General features: G+C 34.9%; 2 protein-coding genes and 1 pseudogene across 2 annotated transcripts; 2 read left to right on the plus strand and 1 right to left on the minus strand.

Annotated features, from left to right (window-relative positions):
- The first annotated feature begins 8,134 nt into the window (after positions 1-8,134).
- On the plus strand, positions 8,135-10,977 carry LOC123884071 (PLASMODESMATA CALLOSE-BINDING PROTEIN 1-like). The gene is made up of 4 exons (XM_045933073.1): positions 8,135-8,538; positions 9,478-10,044; positions 10,132-10,168; positions 10,256-10,977. Exons 1-4 carry the CDS (start codon positions 8,466-8,468, stop codon positions 10,500-10,502), a joined length of 924 nt encoding a protein of 307 aa, XP_045789029.1. The 5' UTR covers positions 8,135-8,465; the 3' UTR covers positions 10,503-10,977.
- A 76-nt stretch (positions 10,978-11,053) lies between these two features.
- On the minus strand, positions 11,054-15,592 carry LOC123884070. Its single transcript, XM_045933072.1, has 9 exons — positions 15,204-15,592; positions 14,925-15,121; positions 14,475-14,656; positions 13,791-14,075; positions 13,644-13,702; positions 13,495-13,531; positions 13,339-13,410; positions 12,285-12,609; positions 11,054-11,674 (listed from the first exon to the last, which is right to left on the minus strand). Exons 1-9 carry the CDS (start codon positions 15,298-15,300, stop codon positions 11,330-11,332), a joined length of 1,599 nt encoding a protein of 532 aa, XP_045789028.1. The 5' UTR covers positions 15,301-15,592; the 3' UTR covers positions 11,054-11,329.
- A 4,953-nt stretch (positions 15,593-20,545) lies between these two features.
- LOC123886482 lies at positions 20,546-22,492 on the plus strand (annotated as a pseudogene).
- Positions 22,493-22,812: the final 320 nt, after the last annotated feature.

Raw genomic sequence — 22,812 nt, forward strand, 5'->3', positions numbered from 1 at the left:
TACGCCGGGGGCGCAGTACGATCACGCGCGGCGTGATCCTTCATCACAGAGGAAGGAGTTTTCAGAAAGCATCACGCGCGGCGTAGGGGTGCATCACGCGCTGCGTGAAAACTGGAGAAATATGGAGTCTCTGACTTAGTGATTACGCGCCGCGTGATGGTGATTACGCGCGGCGTGGCCTTGAAGAAATAAGTTCTTGACCGTTACAATTGGTACTACGCGCGGCGTAGCAGGGGTCACGCGCGGCGTGGTTACACAGGAAAGCGTGTAAAATTTGAATTTCTTCATCTTCTCAACCACTCCATCCGTCCCATCATCAATTCACACGGTTTCCCACACGGAAAACTCCATTAACAACCCATTTTCACTCTTCAAACTTCTCCAATTTCACTCCTAATCACCTCCAATCATCCATTTCATTCACATTCACATTACACCCATATTACCCACTCCTAAATCCACTCCAAATCCCTCATTTCATCTCATCTCACCATTTCACCTAATTAACCCATTTCAATCTTTACAATAGCAGGATGTTCACACGGCTAACCGGAAAGGGAAAGAAGAAGAGTGATGCTAATCCAACACAAGAGCCTCCGAAGAAACCAAGAACAAAGATGAGTGCTAGCAAGGGCCAATCCTCTAGGTCCGCTCAAGCATCCCCTCCTCGCCGGAGCAGTGTCACCAGACCGCAAGTTCATCCTCACTTCATTAGTGAAGTGCATGAGAAGAGGTACTCACAGATTCGAACTTTTACTATTAATCAAGAGAAGGGTTTTGGTGAAGACTTGTTGAAGGGTGTGGCTGAGTTAGGGAATGAGATAAGGTCTAGGGGATGGGAGAGATTTAATAAATTGATGATTAAAGATGAAATGAATCCTGGAAATCAGATGTGGGCTAGGGAATTCTTTGCAAATGCCTATTTACCGGATCAACCAATGTTTCCGGAGTATGTTTCTGTGGTTAGGGGTGTTAAGGTGAGTTATTCTTTTGAAACTATAAATAATCTGCTTGGTTGTGCTGCTGGAGGAGTGTGTGAACTCTTGCGTGATAGAGAAAGGATTGACAAGAGTGGGATCGAAGTTAGAGAGGAACTAAAGAATATTGTGTGTCGTCCGGGAGCGATGTGGCTAGCCCACTCTGCAGCTTCTCTTCCTAGAAGGTTGAGCTTAACAAGTTTTAATCCGGTTCACCGAGCTTGGGGTGAATTTTGGTTGAAAAATGTGAGGGTTGTTGGCAACAATTCAGAAATTCAGCTGGACAATGCGCACGCGGTCCGATTGTTGGTTGAAGGGAAGTTTATTAATCTCGGGTATTGGTTACAAAAAGATCTTCATGAAATAGCCAATCATCCGAATCCGACCTTTACTTTAGGACATTGCAATTTCATCGCTGCTTTGTGTAGGGCGAATAATGTTCCCATGAATGTGCAAGAAGGTGATCTTCACCCGTCCGACCATTGTCTTTATCATACTTCATCAAAAAGTTTGAGAGAGGTCCGATTGTGCCCCGAGGTGAGGGGAATGCTGCAAGGGAGGAAGCGTTGAGAGAAGAAGAAGAGATTAACCGGTTTGAAGAAGGTAATCATCCGGATCAACAGGGGGATCCGGCATATGAGTCTCAAGAAATACCGGCACATGCTCCTCCTCGTTACTCTCATGATATGAATCAGCTTGCGTCTATGTTGCATCAAATGGAAATTTCTCAATATTCCGGGCTGCCGAACCTTTACTTTGATACCGCCTCTTCCATGTACACCGAGGCGATGACTTACCGGTCTACCTTCCCTCCTCCTACTTTTGGAACCTTGTATCCCGTTGATACTGATTGGGAGGCGCATCAGGCGAGGGAGCTGAACTCATTTCAGGCCAGACAAGCATACAATTCTGGTTTGAGAGCTTCTGAGTTGGCGGAGATCGAAAGGCGACGCCGGGTTGAGCAGGATGAGGCTGCTGCGATGGAGAGGGAAATGCTGGATGTGGATGGGCTGAATTTGAATTTGAATAGCCCGTTCACAAACTACTTCACTGGCCAGCCGGATGACGCGGTTTGACGTTGTTGGTGCTGCTGTTCTACTGCTGCTGCTGCTACTATTCTCCTACTCTATCTCTATCTTTACTTCATTGTCTTTTATTTGCTTGGTTTGTAATAATATTCTGATGTTGCTTGAATATTGGCTGGATATTTTAAATGTGTACTCTGAAATTGAATCTTTCTTTTGTTTAATTGTGGAATGGTTTTTACTTCTAGAGTTTGTTTCAATATTTTGGCATGTTCCTTCTAGTTACTTGAGTATCAATTACTTGATTTTCTCCGTGTGTGATATGTGAAACTTGCAGTGCAATAGCTTGTTGCACCCATGTGATCAAGAGGCAAAGGAAGGGAACGCACACTTTTTGACCGGTTCTTTGATTCGACCAAACCGAGAGGTATTGAGCCAAACACTCCTTTTTCTTCTATGTGTGATATCCACTCATGTATTGTCTCTCGATCTTGCTTGTAGTCTTTTTATTTGATTGGTACTTTTGTAGCACACACGAGGCATGTTCCTTGGTACCTTTGAGCCTTTCTATCCACCCTTATATATAATTATCCTTTGCTTAACCAATTTGAGCTGAAAAAGAATATGTTATTTTTTGCAAAACCTTAAGAAATTTTTGATGAAAAAAGGAATGACTTTCTTGGAGGTTAGGCACCTAATTAGTGGGTGATGCGCATTGCTCACTACTAAGTTTGGGGTTGCTCTTTGGAATTAGCAACAAATAAAGTTTGGGGTGCGGGTACTAGAGAACTTACAAAATGTTTTGATTGAAAAATTGAGAAAAATTTCAAAAATTGCAAGGCAAGGAAAAAAGAAAAATGAAACAAAAAAATGAATGTGAAAAAAAAAAATAGAAAAGAAGTACAAAAAGAAGTGATAGCCTTGAATTCAAAGAATTGCAAAACTTTGTTTGATGTATTGAAAAAGTTCTCTAGTCCACTTTAGTTCAAAAGGGGTTTGGTTTATGATTTTTTTGACCTTAGGGGGATCTAACTCCAAGTTTTTCTACTACTTATCCAAAAATGTCACCATCCACCCTAGCCAAGCCACGTTATAACCCTAAAAGACCTCTAATGTGTGTGCACAAAGGGAACCGAATGAATTCTTAGACTACTTGCAAAATTATTGTTGACTTGCATTGATGTGTTGATTTGAGTGTATTACCAAAAGCTGAAGAGTGCATGTGAGTAGTGTGATGAAATCATAGAGCCTTGGTCGAAAAGTGTGAACTACTTGAAAATGTCTTGCGGGAACGGTTGTGCAATTGAGCATTGTTTGCAGGTGGATCATTGATCATCAGGTGAGTCTCACGTATGTATGATTCGAGTGAATTTAAGGAAAATGCCAAGGTCTTGACACAAAAAGCTTGAGGTAAAAGTTGTTTCCTTGAGGACAAGGAAAGGTTTAAGTTTGGGGTTGTGATGACAAATCGTCACACTATCTAATCCATGCCTATTTTAGCAACATTAGGTACATTTTAGTAGGTTTTTAGCAATAAATATGAGAGAAATCTAACCAATAGCTTGATTACTTGATTTGCAAGAAAACAGGAAAAATTGCAGGATTTGAATGATTTTCACTACGCTGGGGGCGTAGGCCATCACGCGCCGCGTGATGGAGCTAACAGAGAGCCAAGATTCTGACTTTGATCACGCGCCGCGTGATGCCTTACCACGCGCGGCGTGAAGCTTTGCTGAAGATGAAGATTGCTCTCTGACTTGATCACGCGCCGCGTGATTCTGTTACCACGCGCGGCGTAGTTGATGAAATTGCAACCACGCGCGGCGTGATAGATCTGGCGCGCGGCGTGGTTGCCTTCTGTATATATATTTTCTGCAGAATTCTGTTTCAGGGTTGGAAAATTTCTGCACTTTTCACTACATTCTGGTTTTGATACTTGAAGATCGTGATTCAACACTCCAGTGGGAGCTCCAAGCGCATCAGATCATGGATTCACAAGCCGTGGCGATGAAGCGAGGAAGCAATCGAAGAACGATGAGGAGCTAAACTCCTTTGGAGGTAGGATCTAGGGTAGTTTAGAATGTAGTTCAGCTAAATGTAACCTGCAATTGTGTAAGATCATACTCTCTTTACAGTGTTCATTCAATTCAAGTCTGTTTCTAATGCTTTACAATCCTTCATTAGTGTTGTAATGATTTTGAGTTAAGTCACGTGCGAGAGTATTGATTTAATGTCTGAACTGAATTGTATTGAGCACTCGAGTGTCTCCGGTCGAGAGATTGAGGCATAGAGTGTAGCGAACGATTGACGCGCGTTAATATCATTCGTTGTAGGTAGCTTCCGCCCGAGAGATCGGGGGAGTATCGACAACGAATAGAGTGGATTTTGACAAGAGATTGCGATTCACTAATTTGTCGATCTAGTTGTGAACACTTGAGTAGTTCTTATGACATTGTAGGTTGTATGCGGTTAGCTATAGTCTAGATGATTCCGATGATTCTACCTCGCTTTTCCTTATTATCAAAGCACGTTTTCTAGCCATTCATTACTCAACATACCCCCAATTTATGTGTAATTTTCTGTATAATGTCTATGAACACAATTCGACTAGCTTGATCACACAATCCCTGTGGATCGATATTTTTATTACTACGTGACTTTCGTGCACTTGCGAAATTAGTCATCAATAGCTCTTCAAAAGTAGCCATCAGACTCTTTTTCAATTTGCTCTTGAATTGTTGCTTCTTTGAGCTGTATCTTTTGCTTTTGTCTTTAGCAGACATTTCTGGACAATCAGCAATAAAGTGTCCTGGCTTCTTACAGTTGAAGCAGTTCTTCTGATCATCCTTTTTGCTGACAAAATTTCTGGAGCTGTTACCTCTGAAATTTCTTTTGTTAAATCTGTTCCATTGCTGAAACTTAGTGAATAACGCAAACTCATCTTCACCCATTTCCTCCTCTTGACCATCTGCAGAAGATTCCTCTTCAATGTCAAGAAGCTGAGTCTTAAGAGCTTTAGAAGGAGTCCTAGTTGACTGTAAAGCCACAGACTTGGACTTCTTCTTAGCTTCTGAATCAGCATTCAGAACCATCTCATGGCTTCTGCGATTGCTTATCAGAGCCTCAAGACTCAGAGTCTTGAGATTTTGAGCTTCCTCTATTGCAGTGACCTTAGGTCTCCAAGCAATAGGAAGACTTCTCAGAATCTTCTGAACATGGTCATAGGTGGAGTAACTTCTCTTAAGAGCTTTAAGACCAGATACAAGGATTTGAAACCTTGTAAACATAGTCTCAATGTTTTCATCTTGTTGCATAGTGAATAGTTCATATTGCCTTATCAAGAGACTAGCCTTAGCCTCTTGAACCTTTTCATTACCATCATAGGTAGCACACATAGAATCAAAGATAGATTTAGCAGTAGACTTGTCTTCTATTCTGACATAATCCTCATGTCTAATAGCACCAACAACAATGTCCTTTACTCTATGATGCTTAGTGTAGGTTTTTAAGTTAGCTGGTGTGAGTAACTTTCTATGCTCAATGGACAATCTTCCATGTTCATTTAAGTTTTCAAAAGTTACTCCCAGCTCAACCAAATCCCACAACTCATGATCAATAGCAGTAATATTGATATACAGTCTTTCCTTCCACCACTCAAATAATGATGCATCACCATTGAATATAGGGGCTTTCCTATTGCCACTGTGTTCATGTGATTCATTACTTAAGTAGTCAAAACCAAAAGCATTTCTAGGACCACCACCAGCACCACTGGCATCACTGGGTTCACCAGTTGTTCTAGTGCTACTATCGTCTCCTCCAGACATAGTGTTCTCACAAGATCTTTACTGTCTCACTGTTAAGTGAAAGTAACAGACCAGAGCTCTAGATACCAATTGAAGGTGTGAAAACACAAGAAGGGGGGGGTTGAATTGTGTTTTAGTCAAGTTTAAAACTTTTTCAAGTTCTTAACTTAACTACAACAGCAGCGGATAAATAACACAATAAAACAAGATAAGAGAGAGAGAGAGATCACACAAGCAATTTATACTGGTTCCTCTCACAAAACGAGAGTAGTCCAGTCCCCTTGCACTTCCAAGGGATTTCACTATAATCACACAAGATTACAACTGCTCAAGCACACAAGCAAGAGACTTCTCAACAATGCTCAAGCACACAAGCTTAAGACTTCACACTTAAGCACACAAGCTTAAGTTATCTCAAGTACTCGATATAGTAAAGTAATGGAAAGTATACAATAGCTCTTAGACATAACCTAGAAGAACAAATACTAAATATTTGAACTAAAAGTGCAACAACACAGTTCAGAGGTTCAGAGCTTTGTATGAGGAATTCAGAGTTTGTTCGTGCGTGATAGTAATCCTTGATTTGATTCTTATTTTATTACAACTGATTCCTTTAGTATATATACGACTAGAAAAGAGTCGTTGCAAAGATGACCGTTGAAGTAGATAACCTTTTGTCTTCAAGCAGCATGTCTTGATGCAGTTTGGTTGTATCCAAAACTAAGTAAGAGTTTCAGGTACTTTGACTACTGCAGAGAAGACTTTCCTTATTCAGCTAACACCACTGATGACCCACGTTCTCAAAAGAGGACAGATAGAAAGAGATTAGCTGTTCTGATCAGGCTTGAAAGGTCCTTTTCTTCATTGGTAGAAGAGTTGACTTGCAAAAGAGAATCTTTACAAACTTCAAGAAGATCATCAGAGTTTGATGAAGCTAAGACTTTAAGAGGTTCTGAAGACTTCATCGTCTGAAGTCTACAACTTCTGAGTCTCACGATCTTCTGAGCGCTTACGAACATCTGAAGTCCTTATCTTCTGATCATTGATCAGAGCTTAATTGAATCTAAGTCCTGCACACTTAAATTAAATTTTTAGTCCTTCCAATTGTTTATTAATACTTTGTTATCATCAAAACCTTAATAGATTTAGGGGCAAACATTTTTAAATCAATTTTGTTCCAACAGAAGCCGCCGAAAAGGAAAATGCTATCATCAAGTCAATGCCAAAAGAGTGAAAGCTGCCGTGGAGGTCGATCGGCTCTTAAATGGCGTGACAGTATTAGGATTTCCACATTTGATAGATCAAAGTGCTCAATGTAATACTTAAACTATGATGCTCTCTCACATTTTGAACTAGTCTTTTAGGTTAGAATCTCCTTATATGCTTAAGTCCTAACATTAGATGTTGCTCTTTTGATATCAAACCCATTTTTGTGCAATCTTCTTGATCAATTAGTTCTTATAATTGTTTATTAAAAATAAAAGAAAAGGAAAAAAGGCAGAAAACATGTCCAATCTACCTGAGATAGATACCTAGAATTTTTAAGATAAAAATAATTAAAGCATGGAGACAATGCAGCTTAGGTAAGACACATTCAAGATGAAATCGTGATTCCTAAGTATTCCACATGAAATATATTTTATTCAAACAAAAAGAAATCTGCTTATTAGGTATTGCAACATTAGAGGTGAAAAGAATAGAAATGAGACAACATTCATCATCACAAACTGTAAAAAGCAATTACTACAAAACCACTGTACATGTTTGTATGATCTTTAGCTTTTGGCTCAGTCCCGTGAAACAGTGGGAAAGAAGCACAAAAAAGCAACGACATTGTCCACGATAGAAAAATAAGGTGTAAAAATACACTTTCTTAATTTGTTACTATTTTAAATGGACACTTAAAAAGAACGGAGGGAGTATTATCCCCTAATTTTAATCCACCAATAATTTTTTTTTTTTTCACACACTTTCTCTTTCCAAATAAATTTAATATATTATGTAAAAATACAAAATTTAATATGTTATGTACAAAAAAAATTAAAAAAAAATCTTTTATATTGCAAATATATAGCATAATTAGTTTTATTGAAAAAGATAAGAGTAAATTGAAAAGGGTAATATACAATTGACAAATCATATCCTTAAAACACCAAATGGACAGTTAAATAGGAACGTTAAATCCGACGTTTTTGGACATTTATAAAAGGAAGAGAGGGAGTAAAAAATAACTTATTTTCTTAAAAACATATATATAAAAAATTCTCTAAATTATTGAATATCAATTTTTCTTACATAATATGTAGTAAATGGACCCTTATTACTAAGAAGATGACCACTTTGCCGGCCGTTTACCATAATGCAACTTTTCCCTTTGTATTGTCCTTTCTTTTTGAACCTTCTCTTGCTTGTTAAATCCAACTATACAATGTCTCTTTTCTCAAGTTTTCTTAATATTCTTCCTTCTCGCTTTGATCCAAGAAAGCTATGATTCTCTAGTTTCTATTATTATTATTATATATAAAAAAAAAAGAAAGGTGCATGTGAAAAAGATTAAATTCTCCATCACAAGAACATTTGAAGTACTTCTTATGTTTAATAAATCTTTGCATCTCAAACATTTCTCATAAACTTGAAAGAAAAATCAAAAGCAACGCATGGAGGCTGAAAATATGGGAGCTAGAAGTTGGCACCTCGTGTTATTTTTTCTGTGTCTTTCCTTTTGTTCAGGTATGATTTCTCGTTTTGTTGGAATTTCGGTCCTTCAAAATATTGTATTTCTCAACAACATAAACATGAATGCTCGAGGTGTGTTATAATTAGGAACATAGAGTATCCAACAAAAATGTTTTTACTAAAAAAAATAATAATAATAATTGTAGAATACAACAATGTTCAATTAGGATCATATATACAATGTTGAAACAGAATTTGTGTGTCTGGTTTTAGGATTGGCAAAAATTGAATTAATTTTGTAAAACTAGCTTTAGTTAAAAATGATTTAAAATTAAATAATTTATGTTTGGATAGCTTCACTGCATCATTCATGCATGTGAACTATAAAATTTAACATAAATATGCAACACATATAAATCATGTCTTTAAAATAGAAACTATTCTAGGGACATACCAAAATTAATTTATAATCTTCAAAATCACTTTTGACTCTCCCAAAAGTGAATACAAACAAGAGCAATGGCCAAAATGACAAGATTTGGATTCATTAGCCAAAACAGAATTTATGAATAGTTGATGGTTTCCATTCCACAATCATAGTGGGCAACCGTATGATATTAAGGTTTTTTATGTTTCCAATACTATATTATAACACAACTGTGATTGAGATCGCATCAACTGCATTTAACTACGATTCTCCTGCAAGATTAACAATCATGACCATGATTTAAAATATTAATTGTAGTACTATAAACAACTTGATTCGATTGAATATGTTGAGTTTAGATGAATTTAAGGTAGCTATTGGAAGGCATAGATATAGTCATATAGAAATTGAACGGTTTTATAAAATCTATTTTAAAAAATACAAAGAAAAAACTTATTTTTTTTAAAACTGAAACAAACATACCGTTATTCATTCATTCAATGTATGCAAATTAATTTCATAAATGTTCAGCACAAGATTTGAAAGATCTTTATCTTATTTTACAGGTCTAGGTACAGCCATAAGATTAAGAGAAGATTCACCATATGAATTTAGTAGTACTCAATTGGATTCAATTCCAGTTGTGAACCCTACAACACCAGGAACAGGAAATCCTTATCCAACAATCAACCCAACATCTCCTCAACCACCTGACACAAGTACAGGACAGACCCCCCCAACTCCAGACACCTCAAGCCCAACTAATCCATATTCAAACCCAACAAGCCCAACAAATCCATACTCAACCCCAACAAGCCCAACTGTGACTCCCACAACACCAACAACTACAACTCCAACAAGCCCAATAGGAGGATCATCTGGTGGTGGTGGTGGTGGTGGTCAATGGTGTGTTGCAAGTCAATCAGCTGCAGAGACTACTTTAAAGGTAGCTCTTGATTATGCTTGTGGATATGGTGCTGATTGTTCTCAAATTCAACAAGGAGGAGTTTGTTTTGACCCAGATACATTGAGAGACCATGCTTCTTATGCATTCAATGATTACTATCAAAAGAATCCTGCACCAACTAGCTGTGTATTTGGAGGAGTAGCATCACTTACAAACAAAGATCCAAGTAAGATACTATTCATCAAACAAACATTGAGGACAAAACAAAACAATAAATCATGTATGTAACATGTTCTTCTCTACATTGTTTTAGGTCATGGGAATTGCCATTTTTCATCCTCCAAAACAAGGTGAGAGTTCAATTATACCACTTAAATCATATTCACCTTATTATATGTGCATAAAACATGAACCTCTAATATGTATTGTCTTTGCAGCATAAGCCCACCAAATTCACCAAGTCCACCTACTACAATGACTCCACCTTCACCAACAACTATGACCCCACCAAGTTTTATGACACCACCAAGCATGACAATGCCTGATCCTGATGGAGGATCATCATCGGTCTATGGTTCACCACCAGGAGGAAGCCCCAATATAGCCACATCTACTTCTTATTCCATACTCCTGCTACTTACAACCGGCCTTTGTGCGACACTTCATGTGCATAATTACATATAGAAGAGACTAACATGTGTCAGACACCGTACGAGAATTATATCTCCGACCCTTGATTGGAATTCAGTCTTCCAGAAGATTTTGCAAGATTTCATTGAAGTGTCAAAGTTCCATATTTGTGATATGAATGAATTCTTGCAACTAAAATTAGTACTACACAACACTACCTTGCATCAATGTATCCTGTTAGTATTAGCAGATTTATTTATAGGTTATTGTAGACAGTTCTACAGTATTTCATACACACAATAAGTTATTAGATTATCTATTTCAGATAAAGGGATACATTACTTATCATAAAAAATACTTGCAATCTTTAGCATTATGGTGACAGTGGATGTGTGATCAGTTACTCGCAAAAAGAATAAAATTTTACACTAGCAATGACTCGCAAAAAAATAAAAATTTACACTAGCAGTGTATGTCTAAAATTCACAACTCTACAATTTAACACATACTATTTGACGGTTCTTAAATAAAAACATATGTATTTCTTTGTTGCGTTGACATATTGTAATTGATTGCGAGTGTAAAAATAATTTAACAGTCACAACTCACAACTTACAGAGCATGTCCCATTTTCTCTGTGAATTCCAATAAGTTGGGAACTTGGTTGTACTAGTTTTCATACATAGGGTACTAGAAAATTGTGATTGACAGCATACATAAAACTCATCTCCATGGCAACACAGCCTTTGCAAATAACATCTACTCCTTTTCAAACATCTACATCACATAAAATAACATTCCAAACTCATCTTGAAAACCAATCTAAACTCAAATGTACAAGAGAATCATATTGTTTGTTTTAAGTCTCAACATATACATATTTATCCAGCAATGAACTGTTTAGCGTAAACACGATGACGCCGCTCTCTTGCATAAATGACCCAAAGGATCAAAGACAACATGACACCAGCAGATACTACGACTAATCCGACATAAATCCATCGACTGTTATTGCGCAGACCAGGACAATAGTTGTTGCTTATATCTGTGAATGTTTTTCTAACAAAAGTGCAGTCTTGTAGCTCAACCAAGAAAGGAACATAGTGATATAAGGCATAGCTTACATTCACTGCAGCTTCCATTTGGGAAGCAATAGCCGGGGTCATCCGACCAGGCGTCTTACAAAAGCCTGCTGGAGACAACTCACATGTATAATTCTTCCAAACCTGTTTGAAACCAAATCATAAATATTACACATGTTATATCAGAAGCATGCAGCAGTTTGAATCAAAGTAGTAAAAAAAGTATGAAGTATCACATGATTCAGGGCAAAAAACATGATCTAATGGGGCCGGATACTGGGATATATGCATATGAATACAATTCTGTTTTAGATAAGATGTTACAACCAAATGCTACAATTTGGGATTAGAAATAGGCCTAGGAAAGCGTTTTGGACCACAACATCGAGGTGTTGTCTTTGCCACCACAACACAACTGCTGCTGAGGTAACATCAGTACCATTTTAATTTTTATCAATATTGCGACAGATCTGTAACAGCAATTACATCCGCAACCATAATCCAAAACCTTGGTTACAATCACATGGTTTACATATCCCACCACCCCAAACTGAAGCTACAATTATTTTTACCTTTCTTTGAAAGATGTAACTATATAAGTATAAACCCAATATACACATGCCACCAGGTATAAAAGGAAATGCTAAGTAGTATCATTGTAGCCTAAAATAATTGAAAACATGGAAACCTATCAAGAAAATGCCTTAACTAGGCTTTACTTTCCTAGATATAAATTTACTAAAATGTGTCTTACCTCAGTAGCATTGTCCAGTGCAACCTCCCCTGAACCACATGTCCGAATTGTGAGGTCAGGGTTATACGGATTGCAGAGAAGAGGCATGAGGGGGCCTGATTGATTGTAATACACAGGTCCAGCTTGAGGCGGAAAATTTTTATTGGTGACATCGGAAATGACTTTGTCAACCAACATAACTAGTTGGCTCGTCACTTCCCTGCTTTGTTTAAGGGTTTGCTGGGCAGTTGCATTATCCACACATGGAAGAATTTCATCTAAGGCTGTATGTGCAGTAGGGTTCTGAACCCACTCATCCATGGCAACACATGTATCTGCAACGGCACTGGTACAAGTACAAATATGCAACAAAGATAGAGTAATTATTTCACTCTTTATAATGCAACATAAGTGATTATTGTAACAATGAATATGATATAGAAACAAAGTTAACATCAGTAATTAAGCTCTATGTTAACATAAACAGCTGGAGTTTCAACTAATTCTTTGTCACATTTCAGGCATGTTTCCTTCAAGAATAAAATTTGTTTTGTCAAAACACAACGTAATCCATCTAAATAATCTACTGGAGAATAAATCAATTCAGAAGACAATAATAATAATCTTAATCAAATGTTAATACATCCAATTTCAACTGAACAAACAAAACAAAGTAGAAGGAAAGATGCATTCTATGTACATTAGGCTTAAAAGTAAGCTAAACTCCATAGTTGCGACACCTATGTATTTTTGTAATAGAATATTTGAAAAATGGTAACGGTATACATATACATTATAGGACTTAAAGGATCTATGTGAAACAAAAATAACTTGAAGGACTAATCTGGTATAATTAAACTTAAAGTACCATGGAATGTATTTTGCCTTTATTAAATCAATCTTTACAAAGTACTATCAAGGCTACCCTATCAGTACCTAAGAATAAATCCTCAGACCTCATATATGTCCCAAGTTGAAAAACAATATAACTCAGTTGATAACAGACATTAAAATATCGAAAATATCATTGAGGTGAAATATATAAAATAAATTCAACACACAAACAGGAACTTACTTGTGAAGAAAAAGAAATACACCACAAAGTATAAATGTGCCCGCAACAAGAAACCATCCGAAAAATACCAAACTGAAGCAACGGGAAACACATCATTAATAAATTGCAGGAATTAAAAACAGAAAATGGACAAATCAATTTATTCATTTAACTTACAAGTATACAAGACCTTGTAGCCCAAATATCGAAAATACTGCAGAAAATTTTGATCACCAAACACAAGAATGAGACAACAATATTACTGGAAAAATATATAACAAAGCAAAAAAAAATCATGAAATGTATTACAAAAAACGAAAACTTACAGAATCCGAGAAAAGAAATAAAGAGCATAACAGCAGCAAGAATAACCAGAGCCAATCTCCTACAGCGAACAAAAGATGGTGGTTAGAAAAAACAGAATTAAAAAAAAAAAAACATAATCAAAACTGAAGATTTCTACCGGAACTTACATTCCATCTATGCCATCTTGTATTTGCTCCGCATTTTCATGAGCCTTGGTGGAAAGTTCAATGGCAGAAGAATTAATCTTGGTTTTTATGGTATCTATGTTCTTCTGAACATCAGTGGGTAAAAATATAGCATCTACTCCAACATTCTTCGCTGCATCGAGATAATCTGACACATTCCTGAGGTTTTCGGCAGTGAAGTCAGCTTGACTGACAACATATTCCAGTGTTTTTGAGGTGCTTACATGAAACTTCCCTTGAGCAGTGTAAAGTACAATGCATCCAGCTCTAACAAAATTAAGAAAATTCCAACAATAAAAGATTTTCGGAGTAAAAGGAACATGAAAAAACAATCATTTAGTGATTTAGTCCCTAACGTATAATGTCTCTCCAATTTAGTCCCTAGAGTATATAAAAATAATAAGTTTCCCTAAAGTATTGAAATCTGTCATTTTTAGTCTCTACATTATATAAAATTTGTCACTTTAGTCCCAATTATTATGATCTTATGGACCAACATGATTGATTTTTATATATTTTAGAGACTAAAATGACAGAGTGAGTGACTACTTATTATTGTTTACATACTTAAAAATCTAATATGATGAGAGAATGATATTCAGATACTAAACTGAAAAGGTTCATTCAAAGAAAAAAACAAGAGGAGAATGAAGAGAGATACAATACATTGCTGCAAGGGTGAAGAGAATGAGGAAGATCAAGGACAAAGCATAGGCCAAACGTGAATAGCCATAAGACTCTCTACGACAACAGCAGTAACACAAACATATGATGCACAAAGTAAGCCCAAAAATCACGAACCATACTGCAGCAACAATAAAGAATGGAACTGCAGTAAAAACTACAGACTGCACCAACAACAACAAAAAAGCAACAAGTTAGCCAAATATTAATATTTCCAAAGCATCTAAAAAACATCACAATACAACCACTATGGTTCTAAACATTCAAAATTCAATACTAGGCATGTAGGTTTCGTAGCAGAACTTTTAAAAAAACTTTATATCATATGATAGCAACAATTGTGGTTGCAGAGAGCAAATTTAGAACACACAACATTAGAAGAAGAAATAAAAGGTGCAACCAAAATTATGAAAAAGGTGAAAAGACTCTTACGGCTATGTAATGTTGATTGCTGATATTCCAACCTCCATTGTAAATGTTGAAATGATCAAGAGGGTCCTTTCTTGTTGTCCGTTCTTGAGCCAATATTAACGACGCTTTTGGCAAAACAGCAGCACTTTCCGCCATAGATCTCCTCGTTTTCCATGGTAACACCTCCTCGTTATCGTTATGGTTTCTCTCACCATCATCTAAAAATATCACATACCCATTTCAAATAATAGAAATTTGGAAAACTTAATAAATAAATAAAAATTGAAAAAGAAAACGTACCTGAAAAATGAGGGGTTTTTGAATTGGTGGAGAGAAAGAAAAGGGAGATAGATAAAAGAAGGAAGAAAAAAGAAGGGTTTGATGTGAAGCATGGCATAATGGTGGGGGGGTTTTTGTTTTTGTTTTTGTTTAAGAATGTGATTGGGTTTTAGGTTTGTGTTTTTTCTTGCAGTTACCCCAGAGTTTTTGATTTTCAATAGAGGAACAGAGGAATAGAATGGGTGGCAGAGAAAGAGAGAAGGTTGGTGATTTATTATTTGATTGATGACAGATATTAGGCATTTGATTTTATTTTATGATGATGATTCACATTATTATTAATTTACATTACACTACTCAGCAGCAGCAACAACAAACAAACACATACCTTAGTTTAGATCGATCTGTCTTTCCTTAATAGGGACTCACTCACTCTATATAGCATTTGTCGCTAACTCAAAATATATGTCTTTACTAAAATGCCCTTCTATTATTTTTCTCTTACTCATCAATTATCAATTATTGATTCACATTACCGACTTCAATTACTTTTTTATTTTTTTATTATTACTAATATACATGTGCACTACGACATGAAATATATATAATATATTAAAATAAAAATTTAATATATAAAAATTAATTTAATAATAACACATAATATATATATATATATATATATATATATATATATATATATATAGAGGAAGTGATCAAATTATATCGGTGTAACATTTGAGTAATGTTACACCGCTGAATAACGCTTTAATCAAGACAAATTTTACAAAATAGACTGTTGGATTGAAAACTTATATCGTATAAATCATATATGTTAAATTTTATAAAAAAATCTAAAATCGTTTGATATGTTTTTGAGATAGATCAAGATTAACGGTATTCAACAAAAACGCATAAATCATTAATCTTTATCGGTCTCAATAACATATCAAACGACTTTAGATTTTTGTAAAATTTAACATAGATGATTTATACGACATAAAATTTCAATCAAACGGTGAATTTTGTAAAATTTGTATTCGTTAAAGTGTTATTGAGTGGTGTAACATTCCTCAAATGTTACACCGGTATAATTTGATCCATATTACTTTAATAAATTTAAATTATTATCTTAAAGATATTGATATAAATTTTATGATTAATTAAGAATATCTTTTTATGTCATTTTATATTTATCAACTGGTTGAACCCACATTTCAATTAATTAAGAGAATATCCTTTTTTTATTATTATTTTTTGGTGGGGAGAGAATATCCTTTTATGTTGTTTTTAAGAGAATTGATTTTTTTTGGATATAAAAAGGGGTCAAAGCCCGAAAAAAGAAACAACTACAAAGAGATGATTCTAGGAGTAGTTATCTCCATAACATCAGCTAAGATCAATGAACTCACTCTAGGCGGACATTGCTCATACACACATAACCCCGGATCATGATCACAACCCAAATTAGCAAGGGCATCAGCACAAGCATTCGTCTCACGATAAGAGTGGCAAATCTCAACTTCTCAATCCATTGCAAGTAGACGACAAATTTCTTGAATAATTCTCCACCCAACAACACTTTCATCTCTCGCACTATGTAGTGTCTGCACCACTACATTATTAGAATCAATATGTAGCTCAATCTTTTTAAAACCTTTTTCATAAGCAAACTTAAGGCCATCAAGAACTCTCCAAAGCTCCGCAAGATAAGCATTACATCGCCCCAAATGCTGCGAAAAACCACCAAGCCACTGCCCGGCTGAGTCATTACGGCAACTTGCCCCATCAGTATTTAATTTAATCCAATTTCCTTCTGGTCTATTCCATCGAATTTGCGCTTCCACTTTCTGCTGAACAGGCAGAGTAATACGCTAGATAGTTTGCCAAAGTTGCTATTCAAAAATAGTTAGCGGCACATTTTATTCTCCTTTGACTTTTATTTATATGTAATTATATATATTTATTAATTAAATGAAAACATTCTTAAAAAAAAATTACCAAGTACACTTCCCGTAATGTATTCTGTGTAGATTAATGTAATGAAAGCCAAAAAAATACAGTATTGTTTATACTATAGGAGTACATAGCTGCCTTGCAAGCTTGTCCAAACACGACAAAATCTAAATCTAATCTAAATTATTATTATTACTAATAATAAACAACCCACATTCAACAGTTTGAATTATCCGCGATCTTAGTTGTGAGATTCTGCTACGTGTTTGCTTCTTGGTTTCTCGTGTCAACTTCTTTGTTTTTGTAACGAAACTAAGCTAAATAAAAAATAATGATGATTTGTCCTATTGATGTCGTCTTAATATTATTATTTTTTTGACGCAATCGTCTTAATATTTTTAGTAGATGTGAGTCGTCGATTTTTATTTTTTTGGGATACTGAGTTTTTTTTGGGATACTGAGTTGTCGAGTTTTGAATTTGGTATAATTCTAATATAAAAAAAAATAATAATAATAATTTGGTATAATTCTGCATATTTGCCTCCCTGACTCTGAGTTTATGTTATTATAGTATTATACTTAATAAATAAAGAGAAGGGGAAAAACAAAAAAAAAATAAAAAATAAAATAAAAATAAAGAGAAGGGTATTTTCTGTCAGTGCTGTATTTGAGGGACAGCGAAGAGGCGACCGCCCTAAGTCATAAAAATAAGTCAAAATTTTGGGTCCCAAATTAATTTTCTCAGGGGACTAAAAGGTCCAATAAAAAATATGTACGAAATTCTTAGTTTTGCTTTTGCCTGTTGCTTATTCTCTCTCGGAGAACATATAATTATATCAAGTATCAATTGTGAATTTTGGTACAATGATATTTGATATGGTTGATGATTGATGAATTGATACAATGATATGTAAGTATCAATGATCAAATTCTCTATGTGTATGTATCTCTTACTCATTTCAAGTATCAAATTCTCTGTCAAACCACCTTCGTACTACTTTTTCATCACTACACGTATGCAAATTTTTTTCTTCTTGCAATCTCGACGCATATCAACACACACATCATCTTCCTCTATTTTTCTCTCTACAAGTCTACAAGTCATCGGTCACCCATAGTTTTCTCTTATATACATACTAGAACATCGACCCGTGCGGTGCACGGGTCTGATTAGCGGTAAGATATATAATGATTAAATAAGATATGATAATTCCAATAATGTAAGGTATATGAAAAAAGTTGAGTAACATTAAACGATAGTTCAACAATAATTTTGGATAAATATTCATACAAAGAAAATTATGTTATATTACGGAAGACTTCCTTATAGACCATATTTGAAGTCTTAGTCATATCTTCACCGTCGTCATCGATGATCAATATTTTTAATCCTTTTCTAGAAGTAACTCTTGAAATTGCAACATACAATTGACCATGTGAAAACACTGGCGACGGAAGATATATCGCAACATGCTTTAAAGATTGTCCCTGACTCTTATTAATAGTCATCACAAAAGAAATCATTATAGGAAATTGATTTCGTTGAAATTTAAAAGAAATTCTCACGTCAGATGGTGTCAGAGAAAATCTAGGTATGAAAACCTGATCACCAATATTACTTCCTGAAATAAATTTTCCATCAAGAGCACGTTTTCTCAATCTCGTAATAATAAGTCTTGTTCCATTGCATAATCCTAATTTTTTGTTCAAATTCCTTAATAGCATAACTGGAACTCCAACTTTAAGTCTCAACTTGTGAATTGGAAGTCCCGACGTAGAAATCGTGTTCAAAAATTCGGGAGTATGAACATCATCCACTGTTTTGTTGAGGACAAAATCCTTATTTGATGTTTTAAAGATAACAAACATATTAATTAATTTTAATTATGATTATCTTGTTATCTACTAATGTGTTTTGTGAGAAATGTTTCAACGATAATGATATCATCTGTCAACGGTAACGTTATGGATGAACAACCAATGGACAAGCAAAACATATAAGCAATGAGTAGAAACAACAGAAGCATCTTAAAGTCTTGGCTTAAATGATGAAGTGCTTCACAAAGATATTATTCCTTTGCCTCATCAAAAGTGGTAGTATTTTAAGGAAACACATATGTAAGGAATATGCCAAACATGGCATAAATTGAATCATGGGCCATAAAGCCTTTTTGGACTAAAGTAATAAAAGCCCCATGAACAAACAAAAGAAGTTTCCATCAATGATTGAAGAAGATTTGAATTTCAAATGAAAGCCACATCATACAATGATGGCTTGGACGAAAATTGGCCAACAAGGTGAAGTCACACCATAAGCCAAGTTGTAGCATGCCTCATTCTCTTCAAGGGAACATAGAGGGGACAAGGAAACAACAAAGGACAATGAGTCACCAAAACAAAGTACAATAATTACATGATATTTTTTCCCACTTGCATACAAGTTGTCCAACCCTAAATTAGGAAAGATTCCTTCTTATGGACATATATGGGCCACGTAAATGCAGTGGTTGTCATTGGATTAAAAGTGTAGTGCAGATTGCCATAACGGTAATGTTACTGAAGCAACGATAACGCACTATTCACAGCAAATTGACAGCACAACATTGTGACATGTCAAGTTGGATTTGAATTTCAAATCCCTCTCTCATACGCTCCTCCAAGGTTATATTTGCCTATAAATACAATGGAGCTACATGAAGAGAAGATTAAGAGTTTGCAAAAAGAATCAAATCATATACTTAGTTGAAGCAAAAATCAACAAGTCATAAACTCTTCAAAAGCAAAGCAAATCATCAAAGTTATATCATAAATTTGTGAAAAACAAATAGACAAAGCTTACTATTATCAATCTCTCACTTGAGTTGATTTAACCCATATTCCCCACAAATATTGTAACCCTCTCAAGTCTTTCTTTCATGTTAGATTGAGTGTTTGTGAGAAAGTCTTTTCGAGTGAAGAAAAGCATTTTGAGTGAAAGTCTTTTCGAGTGAAGAAAAGCATTTGTGTAAAAGTCTTTTCGAGTGAAGAAAAGCAGATTGTATTGATCTAGTTGTGATCAAGTTTTTGATGCGAAGCAGAAGGTTCTGATCTTAGCATTTTTAGTGGACAATCTCACAAGGACTGTGAGGACTGGACTAGCCCAAGTTGGGTGAACCAGGATAACTTTTGTGTGTTTTTCTCTTGGACTCTAAAATCCTTAAAACATACTAAACTAACTAACTGAGTAATACCAGAGTGCTCTGGGCCTTAAACATTTATCTATTCAGCAACTAACTCAGTATTTATATTGTTCAGTTATATTTTATTGTTGCTAACTATATTTCTCTTTATATTGTTAATTGTTAACTAACCAATTAAGAGAAATATTGTCTTGAGTTATATTAAACTAACTTAAAAGATTTTTAAAAAAGGGTCACAATTCAAACCCCCCCTTTCTTGTGACATTTATTGCTACTTCAATTGGCATCAGAGCCTGTCTCTACAGGTTTATACACTTAACAAGTGTTAGAGGAAAAAGATTCAGGAAGAAAAATGTCAAAAGAAAGATACATTCCAGAAGGAGGATCTGCTTCAAGACCACCTTTGTTCACTGGAAAAAATTACTATTTTTGGAAAAACAAAATGCAATTGTTTTTAAAATCTCAAGAAGTAGGAATGTGGCGCATAGTCACAGAAGGAGATTATGTTCCTACTGTAACTTCTGCTGAGGGAGTCATTTCAGACAAACCTGAAGATGCATGGACAACTGCAGAACAACAAAAGGTACTCCTAAACTCTAAAGCTCATTTATTTCTATCCTGTGCTCTAAGCATGGAAGAAAGTGAAAGAGTAGATGAATGTGATACTGCTAAAATGGTTTGGGACACTTTACAAGTTCACCATGAAGGAACTAGTCATGTAAAAGAAACAAGAATAGACATAGGAACTAATAAATTTGAAACTTTTGAAATGATTGAAAACGAAACTATTGATGAAATGTTTTCAAGATTTACTACTATCATAAATGAATTAAGATCTCTTGGAAAAACTTTTTCAACTAATGATAGAATTAGAAAACTTTTGAGATGTCTTCCAGTCACTTGGAGACCAATGGTTACTGCCATTACTCAAACTAAAGATTTGAAAACACTTCCCATAGAAGATCTTATTGGTACTTTAAAAGCTCATGAAGTTATTCTTCAAGGAGATAAACCTTTAAAAAAGGAAAAAACCATTGCTTTAAAAGCTTCTCAAAAAGATATAAGTTTTTTAGAAGATGACTCTAAGGAATTAGAATCTACCCAAGAAGAGGCAGAAGGAGAACTAGCTCTCATTTCTGGCAAAATCCAACGTATGTTAAGAAGAAGAGATCAAATTAGAAGAAACTTTTCTTCAGGAAAAGATATGCAGAAAAATGACTTTGACAAAAGTCAAGTGACCTGCTTTGGTTGCAACAAACTTGGACATTACAAATCAGAATGTCCCTTAAACAAATCACCCAGAAATTTTCCCTTCAAGAAAAAATCCATGTTAGCTACCTGGATGATGATGATGAATTTGAAACAAATAAAGAAGAAGAAGAAGCCAACATCTGTCTAATGGCAGATTCAGAAAATGATGAGGTATTTCTCTTTGATAAAACTCATCCTTATGAAGAATTAGAAACTAATTTTGATAGTTTATTACATGATTCTGAATTCTTATCCAAACAATGTTTTTTATTACAAAAAGAAGTTTCTGAACTAAAAGAAGAAAAGAAAAAACTTCAAATTGATATTCTTAATTTTGAAAAAATTAACAAAGACTTAATTGAGTCAAAAGAAAAACATGTTTGCTCTAGTGTTTTATCTAAGAAAATAGATGAAAATGTTGTGTTGAAAAATGAAATAAAAGAACTGAGAAATGATCTCACTGGGTTTATAAAATCAACTGAAACTTTTCAAAACATTATGGGATCACAATCTCAAGCTCTTAACAAAAATGGCTTAGGTTTTAATGAAGTTAAAAACAAAATTTTTGAAAATGTTCTTTTGCCAGCAAATAGAGATTTTAAGTTGAGATGTTCATTTTGTAAGAAAAATGGTCATCATGAATCAATTTGCTATCAAAAAGAAAGTTATGAAAGTTTTTACTATGAACCAAAACGTTATCGTCACTTGGAGAGAAAAAATAAACATTGTTCATTTTGCAAAAACTTTGGGCATCTTGAAAAAGAATGCTATTTTAAGAATAAACAAACTGTGAAAACTAACCCTCAAGGACCCAAGTCATTATGGGCACCTAAACGAAAATCTCAAAATGCAGGGATACTATCAAGGTGTAAAGAAAAAGCCATGGTTTTTGGACAGTGGCTGTTCAAAACACATGACAGGAGATAAAAGGTGTTTTCTCTCCTTCATCAAAAAAGAAGGAGGGTCAGTTACGTTTGGTAATAATAATACTGCACAAATAAAAGGAAAAGGTATTATAGGTAATAATGATTCTGCAAAAATTGAAGATGTTCAATATGTAGAAGGTCTAAAACATAATTTACTTAGTATTAGTCAATTATGTGATAGTGGTTTTGAAGTTATTTTTAAACCAAATATTTGTGAAGTCAAACATACTTCATCAGGAAAAGTTTTCTTTTCCGGATCAAGAAAGAAAAATTTGTATGTTTTATACTTAGATGACATTCCAGCTGAATCATGTTTTATGT

This window comes from Trifolium pratense, linkage group LG5 (genome assembly GCF_020283565.1).
Source record: "Trifolium pratense cultivar HEN17-A07 linkage group LG5, ARS_RC_1.1, whole genome shotgun sequence".
Lineage (NCBI taxonomy): Eukaryota > Viridiplantae > Streptophyta > Magnoliopsida > Fabales > Fabaceae > Trifolium > Trifolium pratense.

What these genes read in the sequence shown, in the direction of transcription:
- LOC123884071 (XM_045933073.1), top strand. Translation starts at nt 8,466, where the DNA reads ATGGAGGCTGAAAATATGGGAGCTAGAAGTTGGCACCTCGTGTTATTT. An exon ending in GTGTCTTTCCTTTTGTTCAG is followed by an intron (nt 8,539 to 9,477) that starts GTATGATTTCTC and finishes CTTATTTTACAG; the next exon opens with GTCTAGGTACAGCCATAAGA. An exon ending in ACTTACAAACAAAGATCCAA is followed by an intron (nt 10,045 to 10,131) that starts GTAAGATACTAT and finishes ACATTGTTTTAG; the next exon opens with GTCATGGGAATTGCCATTTT.
- LOC123884070 (XM_045933072.1), bottom strand. Translation starts at nt 15,300, where the DNA reads ATGCCATGCTTCACATCAAACCCTTCTTTTTTCTTCCTTCTTTTATCT. An exon ending in CTACAAGGTCTTGTATACTT is followed by an intron (nt 13,411 to 13,494) that starts GTAAGTTAAATG and finishes CCGTTGCTTCAG; the next exon opens with TTTGGTATTTTTCGGATGGT. An exon ending in CACTGGACAATGCTACTGAG is followed by an intron (nt 11,675 to 12,284) that starts GTAAGACACATT and finishes GGTTTCAAACAG; the next exon opens with GTTTGGAAGAATTATACATG.